This window comes from Serinus canaria, chromosome Z (assembly GCF_022539315.1).
Source record: "Serinus canaria isolate serCan28SL12 chromosome Z, serCan2020, whole genome shotgun sequence".
NCBI lineage: Eukaryota > Metazoa > Chordata > Aves > Passeriformes > Fringillidae > Serinus > Serinus canaria.
The window spans coordinates 38662310-38682399 of NC_066343.1; the positions used below are offsets into that span (position 1 = coordinate 38662310).

The 20090-nt window shown below is 36.0% G+C and overlaps 1 protein-coding gene across 10 annotated transcripts in view; it reads left to right on the top strand.

Annotated features, from left to right (window-relative positions):
- The window catches only part of AGTPBP1 (ATP/GTP binding carboxypeptidase 1), a 63551-nt gene that overhangs the window by 4991 nt on the left and 38470 nt on the right, over positions 1-20090 (top strand). For 7 of the 10 annotated variants that reach the window (XR_007780417.1, XM_050986695.1, XM_050986692.1 and 4 more), the window contains exons 2-11: positions 3921-4051; positions 5094-5164; positions 12363-12493; positions 13017-13084; positions 13507-13570; positions 13929-14073; positions 14350-14483; positions 16304-16397; positions 18028-18065; positions 19620-19828. Coding sequence is in view for 9 of the 10 variants with exons in the window: in XM_050986695.1 (XP_050842652.1) it covers positions 5133-5164; positions 12363-12493; positions 13017-13084; positions 13507-13570; positions 13929-14073; positions 14350-14483; positions 16304-16397; positions 18028-18065; positions 19620-19828 (915 nt within the window). In the remaining variant the exon portion in view is untranslated. Of the gene's footprint in view, positions 1-3370; positions 4052-5075; positions 5165-11627; positions 11746-12362; positions 12494-13016; positions 13085-13506; positions 13571-13928; positions 14074-14349; positions 14484-16303; positions 16398-18027; positions 18066-19619; positions 19829-20090 lie in introns of those variants that run through there. The other 3 variants (XM_050986697.1, XM_050986694.1, XM_050986693.1) reach the window with 3 other exon arrangements.

The following is a 20090-nucleotide window of genomic DNA, read 5'->3' on the forward strand; positions in this document are numbered from 1 at the left end:
CCACTGTGTTAATAGCAGTGGCCATTTCTTACTGCTGTCAAAGGAAGAGTATTCTGCTGTCCTGGTGAATAATTATTTTGTGTAATGCTAGGTAACATACTGCTCATTTCTGTATGGTGTGTTATTTGTGTAGTTTTGCCATATTTAGAATGCTGGTTATCATGGTGTTTACCTGCTCTCTACAGGCTTTTTGGGTAGGTTGCTGTTGCTGCAAAGACCATGACTCTTGCTGCCATGTGTTGCTGGTTATCCTAAATTTTTAACAGAATGTATTCCTACAAGTGAATTCACTTAGGTAAATAGTCTCTTCTTGCAAACAATTTACTTCAATGTTTAAAAATGTAAACCACAAGTGGTGTTTTGGAATTAAGATTGCCTAGAGCACAAAGAATGCAGAAGTCATTTTATATGGTTCTGTTTAAACAGACTTATAAGTACTTTGAAAAAGAATATTCTGACCCATAAACAGCCTCTGAGACTTTGGGGTACATGAAAAGTGCATTTGCTTGTGATTTAATCTGCACCGAACTGGAGGAACTCATATGTACTTCTATGAGAGGTAGAAGTGCTTTCGGAAGCCCAGAATGTAACCAGCTTCAGGGTTTCAATATAGGTACTCTTCTGCCTAGCATTTGTGACTTTTTAAATAATTATGTGTTTTCTCAGTTCATACTTATAGTTCTTCTGTTTAATTTTTAATGTGTTGCATTTTGACACTATTGTGTCACCTGAGATTTTGTACTCCTTTTTTTTTTTTTGTGTACTTGTTTGCCTTTTTTTTTCCTACTGTAGCATTTACCAAAGATTTTGTTCAGCTACTTACTTGAAGTATCTGATGAGTAAGTACACATCAAAGTAATGACTTAGTTGCTGTAGACTTGTTACTTTTTTTTCCCTTTCAAATCAATAGCTCCGTGATAATTAAAAAAGTGAAGTCTGAGCTTTGGCTTTGAAAATATTTTGGGTTGCACCAAGCCTTAGATACAAAGAAAAGCATGGAAATATATATATGTATAGATGAACAGTCTTACAGGTTTTGCAGAGCTATTGTGGTAGACAGACATAAAAAACTTAAATTTTAGTTTTTCTCTTGAAAAGTATAATTTGATATATGGTTTTTGCAACTCCTGGGTTTATAATAATGAGATACCATGTTTTAATACATGCTTAACAGACTCAAAAAATATACAATTCTATATAATATTTTTAAAGAACAGATTTTTTGAAAAATAAAAACTTAATAGAATATAGTGCAAGTTGAACAGATTCAGTAGTATTGATAAACTTTGTATATCCATACTTGGTGTTGGTTTTTTGGGTTTCCCTTGGAGAGAACTGTTTTTTGGAATGTAATTACAAAGCACTTTGCAGGAAGATCCTAGTATTAGCCATGGAAAATTTCAGACATCTCTGGCTCTTTGAAGTAGTCTGTTTTCTGGTTGTGGGGGTTTTTATTGTTTTTGTTGGGATTTTGTGGTGGTTTTTTTTTTTAATTATTATTTGAGTGGTTTTCTTGAGTGTGATAGTTTGGTCTTGCTGGTTTCTTGAGGGGCGAGAGGTTATTAAGTAAATAAAATGCAAGGGTTCTTTAAATTTTATTAAAATCACATTTATCTTTCCAGGGCAGGCATGATCTGCATTATTTTGGTCAATTGAATATGTAAATTCTGTTTATGTAAACTGAGAATGTCCTTCAGCTTCAGCATCAGAGAGATTATCCTTGTTTCCTGTAAGAGAAGTTTTAATAGCATGAAAACTCTCCATGGTTTTGAGAGGTAGTATTTCTGCCAGTTTCAATGAGAAAGAAGAACCTATCATGAAAGTAGAGGTGCTATTGGTTAAAATAAAAATTTTGAGCTTCAGATGTGATATTATTGTGTGTTTATTTTATGACAATGTCTTTCAAATATGTTATTAAAATGACGGCAGAAATGCTCAGCACCAAACTGTTGTAATAGTGACTATGTGTTTTTTCTTCCTAGTGTCTAACCTAAACCTTCCTCCTTTCAGTTTAAAGCCATTGTATTGCTCTTGACATATCTCTGCAAACCTTTGAAAAAAGTCCCTATCCAGCTTCCTGGTAGGCTCTCTCTTGCTTCTGGAAGGCTGCTCTAAGGTCTCCCCAGAGCCTTCTTGTCTCGAGGGTGAAGAGTCCCATCCCTTTCAGCCTTACTTTGTATAGGAGAATTTTTCCATCACTCCAGTCATTTTTATTGCTGCCTTCTGGACTTGCTTCAGCAAGTCCATATCCTTTTGCTATATTGGTAGCCCCAGGACTTATGTCAGTAAAATCTCCTCTGAATCCTGTTATGACATCCGACCAGTTATTGCTGCCTTAGAGTGGCTGAGCATCTTACTGTTCTTCTAGTACATATACATATATATATATATAGATATATATATATATAGATATATATATATATATATATATATATATATTATATATATATATATATATATATATATATATATATATATATTCAGGAGGATGGAGTTTGTACAAGTCCTCTGTAGGCACTCCCAGTAATGCCTAATAGACACAACTGAGCATGAGGTCTGAATGAAACAGTGCAAGTTCATTTCTTTCGCCATTGTTTTGAGCTAAAGAAAATTTCCTTGTGATGGTCCTTGCCCTTTGGTCATTTTGTGGTTAGAGTATTTATCCAGGAGCTAGGAGTTCAGTGGATTCCATGTTATTCTTAAATTTAGATTTTGGCAAATGCCAGCGTTTCATATGAAAGGTAAATACTGGAGGGGGTATCCTCTTTACTTTTTGCATGAACTTTGTCAGTGAGTGTCAAATTTTCAGGGTATTGAAAATCCAGAATTCATCTAGGAGTGAGGCAAATATGTGCTTTTTGGAGGAGAAAGGAAAATGTGAAAATTACATGTAACTTCATGCAGGCCATTTAATTTATTGCACTGTTGATAGCATTATTAAAGCAATTATTACAGTGCAACTTTCTGATCTTGTGAAGACTGCCTTTTTCCCCTGTCTAGATAGGACGGTGAAAGAGATAACATTTCACAGGCAAGGTGGAAAGGCAAAGGGAGATTGCAGAGAATCCAGCATTTATTGGGTTGGAGTTCTACTTAGTCATCATTTCTTACTCTCCTCTGCTTCCCTCCAAATTGAAGTGCTTTCATTCAGTTGCTGTTGGTCCTTTGCAAGCAGAACTAATGCTAATTTTTTATCTGCTCTGCTACCACTGTAATGCAAGTGGCAAGTTGTTTAAGATATGTGTAAATTCATTCACCTTCTGCCTTTAGCTTTCTATCAAGTGTTTATTCAAAATAAGGATAATATTAAAAGTTTTAAATTAATTTGGAAGGGGTTTTTTTTGCATTACCTAGTCAAATATTAAAGATAAATATTTTTTTTCTTTAGTATGCATGGTTGTCCCACCACATCTCTCTGGATTGCTGCTGTGTGCATTTCTTTCTTATTTTTTCCTTGGTTCTTCTCAGTTGTTGTTAGGTTTGTTGCGGGTTTTTTTTTGGTTGGTTTTTTTGTTTGTTTGGTTGGTTTTGTGCTCTTTCTTTTTTGCTTGACTTCTCCCCTTGACCTGGAGCACCAGTAAGCACTTTAATGCTTACTGGCATACTTTGTGGTGAATTTAGATAAACAAACTAAGACCTTGCAGTTCAAGATGGTTCAGCTCAGTAGCTGGCTCCACTTGTACTGCAGTTCAGTACACAATAATATATAGACACTATTGGCGCTGGCAGACTGTTCATCATCTGCACGACAGCGGGTCCTACTTTTGCTGGAAGCAACACAGCTCTGATTTCCAAGGGTCTGATTTCCACGCAGTAAGACCTGCAACCTGGTTGGAATAATCCAGACCTTGTAATTCATGAAATTGTCAGTAATGGGGTGGACACAGCTCTTCTCTTGTAACTTCTTATTTTGTTTAAAGGATTTCAAGATAGCGTACACCTGAAGGCTGCTTGGACAAAGCTAAGACACCTGTTAACTCGACTCAAGCTGGAATTCTTGTGAAAAGTAAAGCATTTTCCTGCTGGATGCTGGGAAAAGATTCTGCTTTCAGTAAGTCTGGAAATAAGCCTGTTTCATACTTCATCTGCTTTAGGCTTTTAGCAGTGGTGTGGAATTTACCTGTCATAAAAACCTGATTATTTTTATGTGCTGAGTAACTAGGATTTTTTAGAGGTTTTACAAATTTCTTTGGGGAGAAGGGGATGGGGGGGCAGGGGGAGGAGGACAGCTGGTGGGCAGCTGTTTTTCTGTAGTTGTCTGAATTTCTTACCTGCATTTTCCAAAAAAGAGTGCTTTATCTTACTCATTCACGCGACCCATATCTTTGAACATCCATTTTCCCCTTTTATGTCTTCTACCTTTAAATTAACCACTGAGCTCTTGGAGCTCTTTTTTGATAGTGGGAGTATTTGTCTGTCATAGTACATCTCAGATGGAAGTACTGGTGCTCAGTTAATGGTCCTGTAGGCTGCAACCTTAATTGCTTGGAGGCACCATTTGAGGAAGCGGTGTGCCCTGAGGACACTATGTCCTTAGATGGATAGGAAAATTGAGTCCTTGGCACGATATGGTTTCTGTCCAAGGAATGTATTGAGGTCTTGCTTAAATAAGAACACCAAATACTCCATGTTTCTTACTGTGCCTCTAGCCTTAGTTATTCTATAGATACATAAAATCAGAGTCAGAAATCAGTATGTTGTGGCATCTCATAATATTGTCAAGTCAGTTTAAGAAATGTATTTACTGGCTTCAGCAAAAACTTTACTTGATAAAATTCTGCCATTGGCAGGAAAATAATGTCTAGTAAATGACTGATACTGAAAAGTCTCTGTTTTATTGTAATCAGACTTTCTGAACCTTGGTAGGCCAGAATTATAATGCAGAATCATACTCCCTACTTAAAAAGCAATAGTTTATTTTAAAAGCTGGATCAAATAGTGTGAAGGGAAAAGAGCTTGTGACAGTGTGGAGAAACGCAATCACTGTGAATTAATTTAGCATTTCTAGTGAAGGGATATTCAGTATGGTGTGAGCATTTCTTCTTTAAAGAGCAAAAGATGCGAATAATATGTAGTTTTTCAATATCTTACAGGTTGTCAGAGATGGTGATTTGAAGAATCATACTGCCGATATGAACAAAGCAAAAGCATCATCTGAAAAAAGGTAAATTTAAAACTACGGTCACCTCTTAACATTAAGCTATTTGAGATTTGTGAAAAAACAATCTCTATCTTGGTAAGAATATCTTTATCTTCTTAGTAAGAAGATGTGCAGGTTGGTGTCCTGAAACACTGAGGGAGTCAATATTGATTAACAAAAAATATCTTCACATTTAATAAATAACTCTTTAAATCTAAATTTTCAGTTAATGTTAGATGTTCAAATAGATAATATGTGCTAAATTTAATTGAAAATGTAATTAATTTAATAATTTTATGCACATATTGGTAAAACAAAAAGTTTTTTCTGCTGAAGGAATTAAAGAAGTTTATAATACTGTATAAGAAGCCATGAATTTGTCACAAGATGTATGTCATCATGCAACAATCTTGCAATTCAACACATAGCTAGGACGAACCAAAGTGGGATGCAGAAGATGTCAGGTTGAAAAGCTGTGTTTGTTATTTTCATGTGAACTTCTCTTAGCTAGCATTTGAGAAATGTGTGAGATTCTCTGGAAGGCTGTTAAGCATCAGGAAACTATTTAAAGGCTTTCAATCTTACTATTTTCTTAAGGTAGCACAGATTAAACCACCTTGTTAAATCAAACCATCTAATCAGATTAAAAAAAAAAGTAAAGTCAGCAAAATTGGGAATTCTGGCTTCAGTCTTAGTTTTCTGAAGTACTAGTTATTTTCTGTGTGAGGAGGTGAATTTTAATGAAGAACATGCTCTACTGTGAATTATGTTTGTATGTTGGGATCTATTCAAAATTTGACTTTAAATTCTTGTATGTAAAATCATCCTTACTTTTGCTGACTTTGGATGAAGCAGGGCTAGGGTTTATATCAGGCTGGTTTTTCCTGGTTTTGTGAGGGGTAGATCAAAAGAAATGGTAAAAAAACTCTTATGTTTTGTTCTTGCGGTAGACTAGCCCCTTAGGCATTATGATAAGCAAAATAAGCTCTCTGTCAGCAATGAGTATTCTTGAAAATTATAATGCATAAAATATACTATCACAAAGAGTATTAGACGTTTGCAGGGTTGCTACTTAAGTGCCATTTATTCCTCTTTACTTAGAGACAAAATGAAAGTTTCCGTCCCTGCAATTCTAAACAGTTGTTCCCTAAGTCGTGAATAAGTTATGGTGACTCTGTGTACAGATATAGCTATGAATGATCAGAAGTATCAGCTCTCTAACCATTACTTGACAACTGTGGAAGTGGCTGAGGAAAAAAACCAAAACCATAGTTTGAAATTATTTGCATTGCAATAAAATCTAGACAACTCATGAGAAGCCTGCCTGTTTAAAAGGCTCATGGTAACGTGCCAGGATGCAGATCTGTTTACTGTGGGGGAAGAAGGAACTGCCTTATACATCTGTGTGCTGGCTGACTGCAAACAGCAGTTTCAGGGGAAGTGGGTATAATTGAGAAACCTATGACATCCCTCATTTGACTATTATATTTTGTAAGGCTTCTTGCAAGGTCAATAGCTAAAAACTATTCTAAGATAATTGAATTTTTATGAGCAGCCGTGGCTTAGAATTATCTTTCTGATTGTGGGTAGACATGTAGAAAGCTACAATGATGTTTTTTAGCATTTGCATAGTGAAAGTGGCATACAGTGAGTAATGGAGGATTGTGAATCTATCACTTTTGTTATCAGAGTTCAAATGCTTAAATCTTCTGGGAGTGAAAGAAGTGTCCCTGTAATGAGGAATCTCTCTTTGAGAAGGTGTTTTCTTCTTGAGGAAGTTCTCTTTCAAATGTGAACCCCTTGTAGAGGTAGTTCTCTTTCAAGTGTGGAGCCCTGAAGACCTCAGTTCTTCACTTTCTGAGCCTTCTTCCTTATTGTCTACTTGTGGCTTTCCTGACCAGTGAAAGAGGAAATCCACAAAGCTTCCTGGTTAGCTAGAGTCATGTTTTAAGTTTTGGTAACATTTGACGTAAGGACAGGGGTGCTTCCTTTGTACAGGCAAAGCGGTGGTGTGAGGAGCATTTTTAACTGTAGAATTTGAATGTGGGATGAAGAAGGAGTTTTCTGCCTGTGGAGACATGAACTGTACCAGATCAACTAAACTTGGTAAACTTCACCTCAAGATGCTTAAAGAAAGCGTAAATCTGTCAGAGAATAATAATTATTGGTTGTCTTTGTACAGAGTAGAGCACTGACTGGATACAAGATCAGTGGTAGTTGATGACTATCGGAAGGAAATGGTGCACAATTTACTTCTGCATGTTCTCTCTTTCTTTCTGATTACAGCTAATGGTGGCAAATATTCTGGTTTTTTACTAATGATCTGTAAGAGAGGGAAATTGTTGAAATTATGGACTACTTGAAGCTTGAAAGATCTGCAAAACTACTGGAGGACCAAATTATTTCAAAGTACTCTTGTAAAGTGCAGAAAATGGTTAAGAATATTTGGAAATGGAAATATGTACAAGACACTGTGCTTAGAGAGGTATGTCAATGGAACAGATAAAGGACAGTTGCGTTTATAGTAAGAAGTGCCTGAAATGACAATATTAAACTTCAGGGAGAAAGCCTTTCAAATGAAGAGATACAAAGAAAGAGGTTGCATTTGGTTATTGAAATTTTTGCAGGTCATCAGGGATTGGTTTGGCATATATGTGTCATGAAGAGCAGCACTGGTGTTTACGCAGATCTGAAGAGAATAGTTTTTATGGTGCCATGAAGTTTCTTCTGGTGCTCTTTAGTCATGCTTTTTAGGAATTAAAGATAATAGAGACTCTGTGTAACCCTCAGTGACAGAGTGCTCTTATGAGAAGGCTTTAGAATGGATGGGGTGAAAAATGTTACTCCTAATAAAAAGAAGGGTTCTTCCCCTTGTGGGAAAACCAGTCTCATATTGTTTCTGTGCCCCTCCAGCAACAGTGACAAGCTCAGGTACTGAGCTCTGGAGAGCTGCATGTTGATGTGTCAGGTCAGTCCGAGTCATCTTATTCTTCTGACATTGGCTTTTGACTGAGTAGAAGCCATAGTTAGTCTTCTTCTAGTTTGATGGGTGATGATTCAAATTCATGTTGAATACTCCAGTCAGAATTCTTGAGACTGGTCTGCATTGCATTTGTACCAGTTTGACCCCAGGTTTCTCTTAGCAAAGTCTCCAATGTCTCATTCTACAAACCAGTTTACTCATGGTGCAGTAAGATAACTGGTGCCTCCTAGGAGCAACCACCAACAAAGGAACCCCTGGGCTTTTATGCCTTCGCAGTCTAAGAACAGGAAAACCTCAGCTCTTCCCCCTGAGTCTTTGGCTTCTGCTGTGTCTCTCTCTGGTCACCACAAAAGTCTGGCCACAGTCCTCAGGGTATTCATTTGAGGCTCTGCAATGTTGGTAGCTTGAGAGGAAGCATACCTTGGACAGGACAGGGTTCATGCTGACTGTTTCTTGTTGTGTATTGAAAATTCAGAATTCCATGGTGCCTCAACATTTTGGAGAGCTGTCTTCTAGATTTGGATGCTGAAGGGCTCATTGGTCAGCATGTACATGTTTACATTACAAATAGGAGAGAGTCTCATTACAACCTGTGCTTTCATTTTGTTCTGAGGTCAAGTGGGTGGTCGCAGCAATATTACCAACTCTGCTGCTATATGTCTGTCTGGCTGCTGTAATTCCTGTCCTATGGTCTTTTTGATGTACTGTGCAGGCTTTGAAAATTGTCAAATAGTTTTATAAACACTGTGTAGATTAGTGTAGAATATTCGTAAATAAGAGTATAATTCTTGTTTTAAGAAGAAAACTCAGCCATAACTAAGAGGAAATCAAGACTTTATTTGCAATTCAGTGTTGGCTGGTGTTAATTTTTAGGGATGCTTTATTGTGTATGCTGAAGACATGAAATGCAGATAGCTGTATTTATGTTGGAAGACTTTATACAAGATGAATAGCCTAAAGCCATTTTAAAGATATCTCTGCTGTAATAAGCTGTTATTGCTGTTGGTAGAAACTCTGTTCCCAGGAGGAGATTATAACTCTAAATCTTAGAACTTAAGTTGTTATACTGCCCAGTACTGAGAATTATTTACCCTACCTAAACCTTTTAAAGCCTTTATTAACTATGGAGGAATTGTGTTAGGTGCAAGCTTCTTGTACCTGGCAAATTGCTTCCATGTGTCAGTGTTGCTTGAGTTTTCCAGGCTGCAGCAGTCAAAAATCTCGTTTGCTCTGACATTTTAATGCCTATAAGTGAATTCTATCTTGGCAAAAAAATTTTCTTTAAATTGTTGTTGTTATTGTTGTTATTATTAATTATTATTCCTGAGGATCAGCTTTGCTTTCTTGGATTTTTTTCGTCTTTCAAACTACATTAATTTCATTGTGGGACCAATGGTGTACCACAATGGAAGTGATATGCGCACACACACACAAGTTGAAGCGGCAGTTCTCTTACATGTGATTGGCTTGCATGTGGATTGGCTGGACTCTTACTTCTTTTGCTTGTGGAGCTGGTGGAGATAACATCCTATATAATTTGGTTGGTTTGTATATTGGATCAACAGAGCTTGTGGATTTCGTTACAATTTTGTGTCAGTTTTGGAGCATTTCATGTTTGGTGGATAAACGGAGAAGCAGAGATAAGCAAAACAAAGCTTATGCAAATAATAACGGCTTTATACTATTCAGCATGGTGTTAGATGATGAGAAAGGATTGGCATGATTATGCTTCACTTACACAAGGAAATTAATGTTTCAGCACCCAAGACAGATTTAATTTAGATTAAAAAATAATTACACTTTAATAATTAAAATTTTTAATAATTAAATTTTTTAAAAAAATCAAAGTGTGTCAAATACCTGAGAAGGTGATAGGCTTACTTCACGATATAAAATGACTCCTATTTAAGAGCTATAATTAATATAACCATTTCTTGTTCTTACCACCTTGTAAGAATCATCTGTAATCTGAAATTGATTTTTGGCTATGCTTGTCATTTAGATGTCTGTGTGGAAAAGTGAGAGTAGTGGAAGCGCTTCCTGTGCAGCTCTCATATCAGTTTGCCTTCATGGCAGTGTAACTTTTGCCCTCAACTAACTTTTTCCCATAATTTTAACATTTTAGTAGAGTTAGCTGTAAGTGTGAAACCTTTACGCGGATGTAAAATATAAATCAAGGAGTAATAATTCCTCACTGTTATATACAAAACTGACTGACTATTCATGAAGCTAGTATCGTAGACTTTAATTTTATTGTAGATAGAACGTGTGTGTAAAATGAATTATTGTTGATTATTGGAGGACTCTAATGTTGTGAAGGAAAAGCCAAGGTAGTTAATGCATGGAAGTCATAATTCCTGTAGTTAATTGCATGACTACAATTAAAATGTTAAACACCTGTTTAAAAATTACTGTCATGTAGGAATGTGAATCTCAAAACTATTCTGAATAATTTTTATGATCTAAAAGTATAGAACAAATGAAACAGTTTCTATACTGACTCTGCCTAGAATCAACACTTAGAGCAATTCTTTCTTTCTGTTTATCTATATAAATGCCTGGACTGAAGTGGTGTCTTACACTACAATACATTTTTAAGGCAATTTTTTGTTGGCAGGACTATTGGGTTTGCTGGTTTTGATAGCGGGGGGGAAGCTGCAGGGGTGGTTTCTGTGGAAGGCTGCTGGAAGCTTCCTCCATGTCCAGAAGAGCTAATTCCCTGGTGGCTGCAATACAGTTTTGCCACTGGCCAAGGCTGGGCCAGTCAGAAATGGTGATAACACTGCTGTGATAGCAGATTTAAGATGGAAGGGAAAAAAGTTATTATGCAGATGTAGTTGCAGCCAGAGAAGAGTAGGGTGAGAATCCATGAGAGGAACAACTCTGCAGACACCAAGGTCAGTGGAGAAGGAGGAAGAGGAGGAGGTGCTCCAGGCACCAGAGCTGAGGTTCTGCTGCAGCCCCTGGTGCAAACCATGGCTGAGGCAGCTGTGCCCCTGCAGCTCATGGAGGTCCATGGGGACGCAGAGAAGCACCTGCAGCTGGTGGAGGAGACCCACACCAGAGCAGGTGGATGCACAAAGGAGTCTGTGAACCCAAGGGAGGCCCCATGCTGGAGCAGCCTGTACTTGGAGGACTGCATCCTGTAAAAGAGTGACCCACACTGCAGCAGTTTTGGGAGGACTGTTGCCCATGGGATGGACTCACATTGCAGCAGTTCACTGAGAGCTGCTGCTCATGAAATGGACCCATGTTGGAGAAGTTCATGGAGAACTGTCTCCTATGGGAGGGACCCCAGGGAAACACCTCCCCTCCCGGAGCAGCAGGAGAAGCCTGGGGTGATGAACTGGCCATAACCCCCATTCCCTGTCTCTCTGCACTGCTGGGGTAGGAGGCAGAGCTGGAAGGAAGGAGGGCTGGCAGGAAGCTGTTTTTAAGGGGTTATTTTACTTCTCATTGTCCTGCTCTGATTTTGTCAGTAATAAATTCCCTTCATATCTCTAGGTTGAGCCTGTTTTGCCCCGATGGTATTCAGTGAGTGATCCCTCCCAGCCCTCATCGCAACCAATGAACCTTCATTAAATTTTCTCTCCTTTGTCCAGCTGCAGAGGGGAGTGTGTGAGTGAGTGTCTTTTCTGGGTGCCTGGCCTGTGGCCAGCATAAACCCAGGCCAACAGCAGGCCAAAATGCCCTTGTAGTTAAAATGGATCCAAACGTCAATGATAACTTTAGAAACCTTCCTAAGTTTTTTTCTTCAAAATTGTGTTATTTTTCTTTAGCTGGTGTGTGCTAGTTCGCTCACTTCACGAATGACATTATTTTCTTCCTTTTCTGAAATGCCATCCTGTGAGACAAGCTGTGTTTCAGTCTGTTTGTAGCCAGGTTTTTCTTGAATGGCAGGTCTGATAGGGTATCCTGTCACTTAACATAAATTATTAAATATAAGTCACTCTTCATAGCATAGATGAAGAAGATTTGTGCCTATAGCTGCATTTAACTTGCTGCAACTGATTTCCCTGTTCACAGTTGCTCTTGGAGATGCTGTTACATACAATTAGTCTGTTACAATGCAGGCTTTGCAAAAACTGTAAATTTGCCAAAATTGAGAATTAAGATTGTTTCCCAATCCAGATAAAATATGGAAGTGACTTAGCCACACTCTTTACTCTAGCATCAAGTTTCTGTTGTTAGGAGTTTTCTTCTCTGATGTAGGTGGAAAAATCACATCTTTTTTTTTAGTGTTTCTGCCAGTTCTCGGACTATATCCCTGCTGTCACAGCTGGAGAAGATAAATTCAGGCTCTGCGTTAGGAGAATCAGACAGTGCCAGATATGTTACCTCAAAGATCCTTCATCTGGTCCAGAGTCAAGGTAATTATCTAAGCTGTGTGATTTTAGTAGTTTCCCTTTTCACCCTTGCTTCTTGTATCTCCCTTGCTGGAATTAAGTTTTGATTTAGTGAGTTTGATTATGCATCTGTTTTTGTCACTGATTGTTGAAAACATCTGTTTGAGACCATGTTTAATGTATCTGGTATAGTATTGGTAGTGCTGAGTCCATTTCGTGTTGTCACTTAGCTGTAATTTAAGTAATAATTTGCTTCATATGTGTGTACGTCTGTGTGTTATATATATGTAAAGAGTAGAAGTATCTGGAAGGCAGCTTTCTTACTGATATTTTTCTTCACTTTTTTTTCTAGGCCATCACAAGATTGTTGAACAATTGAAAACAAAAATTAGTTTTAAAATTTCTTAAGTCTTTTACCTAGTTCTTAGTATGTACATATATGCATTTTTAATAAGTTTTATTATTGCACTGTAAATTTTCTTGTCAATTTGTAGATGGTAACTTGTATTTTTTACTACAAGCCAGTGTTGGTCTTTTTCTCTGACAGAAAAAACCAGGAAGGAGATGACTTCTAAGGGCTCCACTGGAATTGATGTTATTCTGTCAACCCTAGAGGTAAAATCTTTTCATTTTTTTGGTTATGGGTTCGTAGCAGTTTTGCATTTTATCATCATGAAATGTATATATTTATTACTATATTTGTATTATGAAATATGTTGTTATCCTATGCAGTCTTCAAAATTTGTGTGGGTGTGTTATGAATAGCTACTGTCTTTAAGTAACCTACTTGTGACTTTCTCTCCCTTATATTTAGATATTTTAAGAAATTACTTGTCACCTATCAGTTCTAATTGATGTACCATACTACAAAGTGTGTTTTAATTGGTTTTGTGGTAAATTTGGGCTGCATAGTGGGATGGTTGCTATTTGGGTACATCCAAAGTTCTATTTAATTTTGTGGTGGCAATTCCTCCTATATTTAAGTATCCAAACCATTATTAGACTGCATGTTAAACACAGATTTTTTTTTATTGCAGAATACAAGGGATCCTCAAACTATTCTAAATATATTGAATATTCTCATTGAGATAGTCTCAGTGGGTAAGTTTCATTAAGGAGTAATATATGATTATATTTATGCTTGCTTTTTCAGATATCTTTTGTTTGTTTTCTCTAGTTACTTTTTATTGTTGTTGGGTTTTTTCATAATGTGTCATTATTTTGGTTTTTGTTGTTGACTGCTGAAGCATATGCAGAATTAAAAGAATGTAAAGACTGAAATTACCTTTCTAATAATCCTACACAATAGTTTGTTGCTGTAAGTCTAGCATGCTGTTTCATAGTGCAGTCATATATAAAGAAAATACTGATGTCCTAAAGACTAACCTCATTTTATCTGTATCTTGGGTATTTAATTGTTCTTTGGCTTTAGATGTATCAGTTCAGTTTTAATTTCTAGGTGGTGGTCGAAAAGCAAGTGTCTTAGTCACCAAAGGAGGAACACAGATCTTGTTTCAGCTGCTTTTGACTGCCAGCAAAGACTCTCCACCAAATGAAGAACTAATGGTGCTTCTTCATACTCTTCTTGCAAAAATTGGTCCAAAGGTGATATTATGGCTTAATAACTACAGTTTTATAATTGAAACCAAATAATTTTTTTCTGTTATTGTGTAAACATCTACATACCCAGAACTGGTAGAGAAGAAAAAAATTAAAGTGAAGTAAATTAAAGGGGAGGAAAGAATGGTGGAAAGTAGATAAGCAGAGTTAAGTAGATAAGAGAGTAGATAAACATTGGTAGAAAGATTTCAGTAATTTAACTTTGATTTTTTTTAACAATTTCAAAATCAGTGTGATTGGTCTTGTATTTCTTTGATGCCAGACAAGAAGATTGGCATGAAAGCAAGAATAAATGGTGTCCTAAACATATCATTGAATTTAGTGAAGCATAATTTGCAGAACCACAGGCTAGTATTGCCATGTCTTCAGCTATTACGAGTTTATTCAACCAACTGTAAGTATTGCAGAAAATTATTTGCTTTCCTATGTGAATAAAGCTTTTTATTTAGATAAGGTTAAAATATCAACTCTGAGTGCTTGTTTAATGTGTATTATTTAAAGTATTTTTTTCTGAGAATTTTCTCCTTATATCCTCAAAATGCTTAAATTCTAGAAAGAAATATTTTTTTGATCAGTGCTATTGGGTGTGTGGAATTTTGAGCTATCTAATTTGCATAAATGCTGATGTTTAAAGCTCTAAACCAGAAATGCTAACAGTTTGCTTGCAGAAGCACTTAGAGACAAATAATTACTCTCTTTATTATTCATTCCCATGTTTTTTATTTCTGATGTTATATTTATTTCTTTATTACCAATTTAAAACTTGGTTAACACAGAAATATTTCAATTTAACCTAATTATTTCTTAATTTAACATTTTCCTTAATTTACTCCTTTTTGTTCAAGAGCTCCACTCTCCACTATTAGACTAATATTCTTCCACAAGAGCCTAGTTGTTTGGGCAGGCAGTAGGAAATTGATGAAAATAGTGAGGTTCTTTCTGTACCCCTACTGTCAGTTAGATGCTCTTAATTTTTTTCATTTGAGCTTGAAATTGTTGTTATTTATGTGCAAGAAATTTAAAACATGGCCATGCTCCCCCCCACCCAGAGAACTGATTTGATAATCTGTAAGATTATGTTTTCAGGTCATTCACATGAGCAGCAATAGTTCGTAAAGCCTTAATATTTTCAAGACAAGGAAGCTTTTTTTCTGCTGAGACAGTGAGGTGAAGCACTCCTGAAATGAAAAGACTAATACAGATATTTACATTGCTTATCTGAAAACTTGCTTCATCCTGAAAATGGGACTGAGTCTCTAATTTGACTTCTTGAATCAGTTCTGTTTTTCTGTATTTCTCACTCTTTATGATAAGAAAAGGTAGTAGTTTGTAATTTTGTGATGAGTAGTAGTTCTTCAAGTTTGTGTACAGTTACTATCAGAGTAAGTCCTAACTTGACTTAGGGTCTGGTATGCTGCTGCTGCTGCTAATGATGATGAAATTGCCACTTAGGTTCATGTACTAAATTCTACAGTAATAACAGTGTTTATTTTACTGAAGTAAATTCTTAGCTGCTCTCTTCCTAGTTTGTTAGGAGAGCATATTGTTAAACTCAGTCAGGAATGGAGCAGCTTGTATTTTCAGTTGCTTGTTGTACTTCAAACATACTTTAGGCACAGATTTCTCTAACACAGTTCTTAGCATAATTTCTTTTCATTTGCTCCCGTTCAAATAGATTACTTATATTTATTCTTTTTCTGAGAACATGTATTCAGAACACATAGTTCAGGAAAGCTATACCAATTGGCATTTTAAAATTTTTTAGCAGACTCTTGGATTTCAAATCCTGGTGAATATACCTGTTTGTGCAAAAACTGAAGGGTCATAGTCATCTTCTATGACAGCAAGTCATAGAACCTGAAATTTTAGAATACCTGCTGTTTCAGTAGACTGTGAATTTCTATAAAGAAAATTGTTTTTGTGTTGTTTCTTACTAACAAAAAAAGCAGAAGCTTGTATTGGAAGTAGTATGTGGTTTTATTTGTAAAGTAATGATTAAGTTTTCTTCTTTTCCAAGTTTTATTAGGATTGGGTCGTCATGCTAATTATGTGTAGAGTAGTGTCTGCTTGTCACTGTATGTCTTAAAGGATTAAAATGTCTAGTGTTTTTTGTACTTCAAAATTAACTTGTTTGAATTTTAATTTTGAGTATATGGAATTTTTTTTTGCCTTTATTACTACATTATGTAAAAATGGATTGCTTTTAACTTCCAGCTGTAAATGCAGTATCGCTGGGAAAGAATGGAGTAATAGAACTGATGTTTAAGATTATTGGCCCTTTTAGTAAAAGGAACACTAGCCTTATGAAGTAAGTAAGATTTCTTTAATATACTATGTGGTAAAACCCTGTATGTTTTTACAAAACTTAATTGTAAAAGGAAAAAAACAATGTTGGAGAAATCAAATGCAATTAATATTTGAAGATAAAAGTGAAGGGTGATGGGAAGGAGTGTCACATATATGATAAATTTAAATTTTTCCCAGTAGAGTAACACAAAATACTTGAATGTCTAGTTGCAGTACTGGTAAAATAATACACCTTATTATTTATCTCTAATATTCCTGCATGGAAACTGTACAGTAGTTAACCTCAAATCATAACAAATAGATCAAGACAATCCCATCATCTTTTAGTTTGTTTCTACAGCACCAAGCCTGACAGAGTTCGAGAGCATTTAGACAATGCTTTCAGGCACAGGATGTGACGCTTGGGAGTGGTGCTGTGCAGGGCCAGGAGTTGGACTTGATGATCCTTGTGTGCCTCTTCCAATTCAGCTTATTCAATCATCTGCTTTGTGCTTTTAGTGTGACACTATCTCTTTTGTTTGATAATAGAATTTTTTTCCATTTTTCTGCAAAGCAAATAGACATCCGGAGCAAGAACATAAAACATAGAATAGGAAGCCCCAGCAATTACTGTCTTGTGGGCTATTATGTTAAAAAAATTAAAATTCACTGTGTCGCTGAAAGCAGTGGCTTTAGATTCCCACTCTGGTGGTGGTTGTAGAGTTTGGGCTTTTTTTGTTTGGTTGGGTTTTTTTGATTTGGATTGGGTTTTTTGGGTGAATGTAGGGTTAAAAAGTATCCAGGTGGATGTAGCTGAAGATAATCCTTTCTTTATATAATTCACCTTTTTGAAGTATGTACTAGTGGAAAACTATATTTTTCATCTGATTAGCAAGGTATTAATCTCATATTGTGCATATTCTAGCTTTGTTACAAAAAGAAATAGCGTTATGTGATCAAAATCTGGTGTTTGTGATCACGGGAGTAGGGTTCAAAAAACATGTCCTGTTCCTTTAAGGCTCAGCTAAAATTCCAAATATTAATTCCAATTTTTTGATGTGACTAATCATGATATCCCTCTTTATGGTATAAGATCAGATACATCAAGTCTATCTTCACAAAGAAGTGAAAAATAAGTATATATGTTTTGTAGTTCAGTAGCTGAATTGAGAGAAGATCTTTGGGATACAAGAAAAATCTCATGCTGACCATCTTGTGTTGTAGTACAGATTGATGGGCATTGCTTCTCAGTATATTCATTTGCTGACTGCTGGTATTGACCTTCAGTTTTCTAAAATAATGTCCAATGCTTTGTGGAAGTTCTACTTGTTCTGCTGCTAACAAAGACATGAATTTCAGAATATCACAACCAGTGAGTGTTGGTCATAAACATTACATTGTCACAGCATTTTTGCAAAAGCTGAAAGTTTGTATAGTTGTTACATTGATATTTTTAAGTTTTGTCATCAGACTTCAAATACATGATCTTGTAGTAATATAGAAGTGAAGTCTATGTTACAGTGCAACCAGAAAAACCTGAAGTTAGACTCTTTATAAGTCTGTAAGCAGTAAATATTTTGTATAGTTTTACAGTGTTGTAGATTAAGCTTACCAGTTGGTTGCTGTTTTGACTTTTCTTGTTATGTTGACAGGGTTGCTTTAGACACACTTGCTGCATTGCTAAAATCAAGTAAGTGTTTGACTACAAGAAAATGTCTCCTTGAGCTATAATGGGTGTGTGTGTATATATGGACACAGTAAAACTAAGCATTAAGTTCATAGCCAAAACAAAAATAAGGCTAGGAAACCTATTAATAAGTTTCATCTGTGGTTTCTGATGCTTTATTTATATACATGAATACATGATGCTTTTGTATATACATGAATGTTTAATACTTGGTTAGTGTTTTGTCAGTTTTGCAGCAGAAAGGCTGCACTGCTTCTGCAGAGCTGATCTAGGTCCAAGGTGGACAAATATATTTTTACATTCACTCACCTCAGCCATTCAGTAATAGATGTCTATAGCTTAACTCCCGTGCCTCTTTTTTACACATACATCTGAAAATATCTTTGGATGCCTAGGGAAAATACAGGTATTCTTCACTACCTTCCTGAATAATTAGGATTTGGGTCCCAATGACAAATCTGTCAGTGATGCTCATGAAGTGGAATTAAAGGTAACAAAACCCATGGCGTGTTTCCAGACATGGACTGTCTCAGCCAGCAGCAATTGATCCCCACAATGTCATCTTTGCAGATTTCGGACCAGCATTATAACTAGCAAGGAATTAAAAACTCATTCTCTCCAAATAGTTGTGTTGAAGTGACAGCATTCCGAGTAGTTTTAGTGGAGTTGAATAAGAATTGAGATGTGATGAGATTTGCAGAAAACCATTTCACACAAATGGTGAGAAATTTCTGTACCGACTATCACAGGGTGCTGAGTTTATTCGTGTTTATTCAGTGTGAGACCTTGGTCTTACAGGTTTGTGTATTTATGAATCTTGCAATTTCTCCTTGGGAAGTTTAGGGAAAGAAATATTTCCAAATTGTTGTCAGTTTTCCATTCTGTAAATTGGTAGTTAAACTTTAATATTGGGGAGGAAAATGAGGTGTTCAAAAGGTGTGTTTTTAAAACAGGAGGTCTTGTTCATTTATTTAGGGATATCTGCTCCTTAGTGGTTTTAACTTGTAACTTCATATACTTTATATAATTAAATATTTTCATAACAACATTAGTCTACTCTATATTGGAATACTCTTCCAGCTGTCATACTGATTACCCAGTATTTGGGGTAGAAGTATTTTTAGCTTATGGAAGTTGAGTGATAGTTGTGAAACTATATGGATTGCAAGTGAAAAAAAGTTTGTTTCAAATCTTGTATCTGGACAGTGTGTGTAGATAGTGATAGACATGCTTTGTAGAAATATGTTCAGTTTTTAATTTACTGGGTGACAGCATCTTACAATTGCCTTTTAAGTGTAATGCATGCTGTTCTAGTGAACTATGAAAATTATGTGAAATGTTCCAAGAATGATGTTTAGGCTACTGGTCTTAGTTTTCCAGTCATTTCTATTTAGGTGGATGTAAAACTCTTCTAAGTGTGGCTAAAATACTATTCAAACTGAAACAACTCAGTTACTTGGATAAAAATAATAATTTAAACATTGAAAGTAAAATTTGAAAGTAATATTGAAGTCACTGGGCAATTTTAATTTTCTTTCCTAACTTTTTTTTGCAAAGAAACTAATGCCAGGAGAGCAGTAGACAGAGGATATGTGCAGGTGCTTATAACGATTTATGTTGATTGGCACCGTCACGATAGCCGACACAGATACATGCTGATACGTAAAGGAGTGTTACAGTGCATTAAAAGTGTTACGAACATCAAACTGGGAAGAAAAGCATTTATTGATGCCAATGGGATGAAAATTCTTTACAACACTTCACAGGTAAGTTTATTCTGATAGGGTTTTTTTATGTTGTTGTTTTTTGCCTTTTTGGCTATGACCTCAAGTTTGTCATATCTCTTACGAGATTGATGGTCATTCCTGATTATGGGAATAAGGTTTATATTCTGTACCCCACTGGGACATTGAAAGAGTATAGAATAAAATTTGTATTTGCTGTTATTTTGCTGTGGCTATCTCTGGGAGGGGTGGTTGAACATAGTTTTAAAAAAGCGGGAGTGAAAATGCCTTTCTGTGGTGAAGT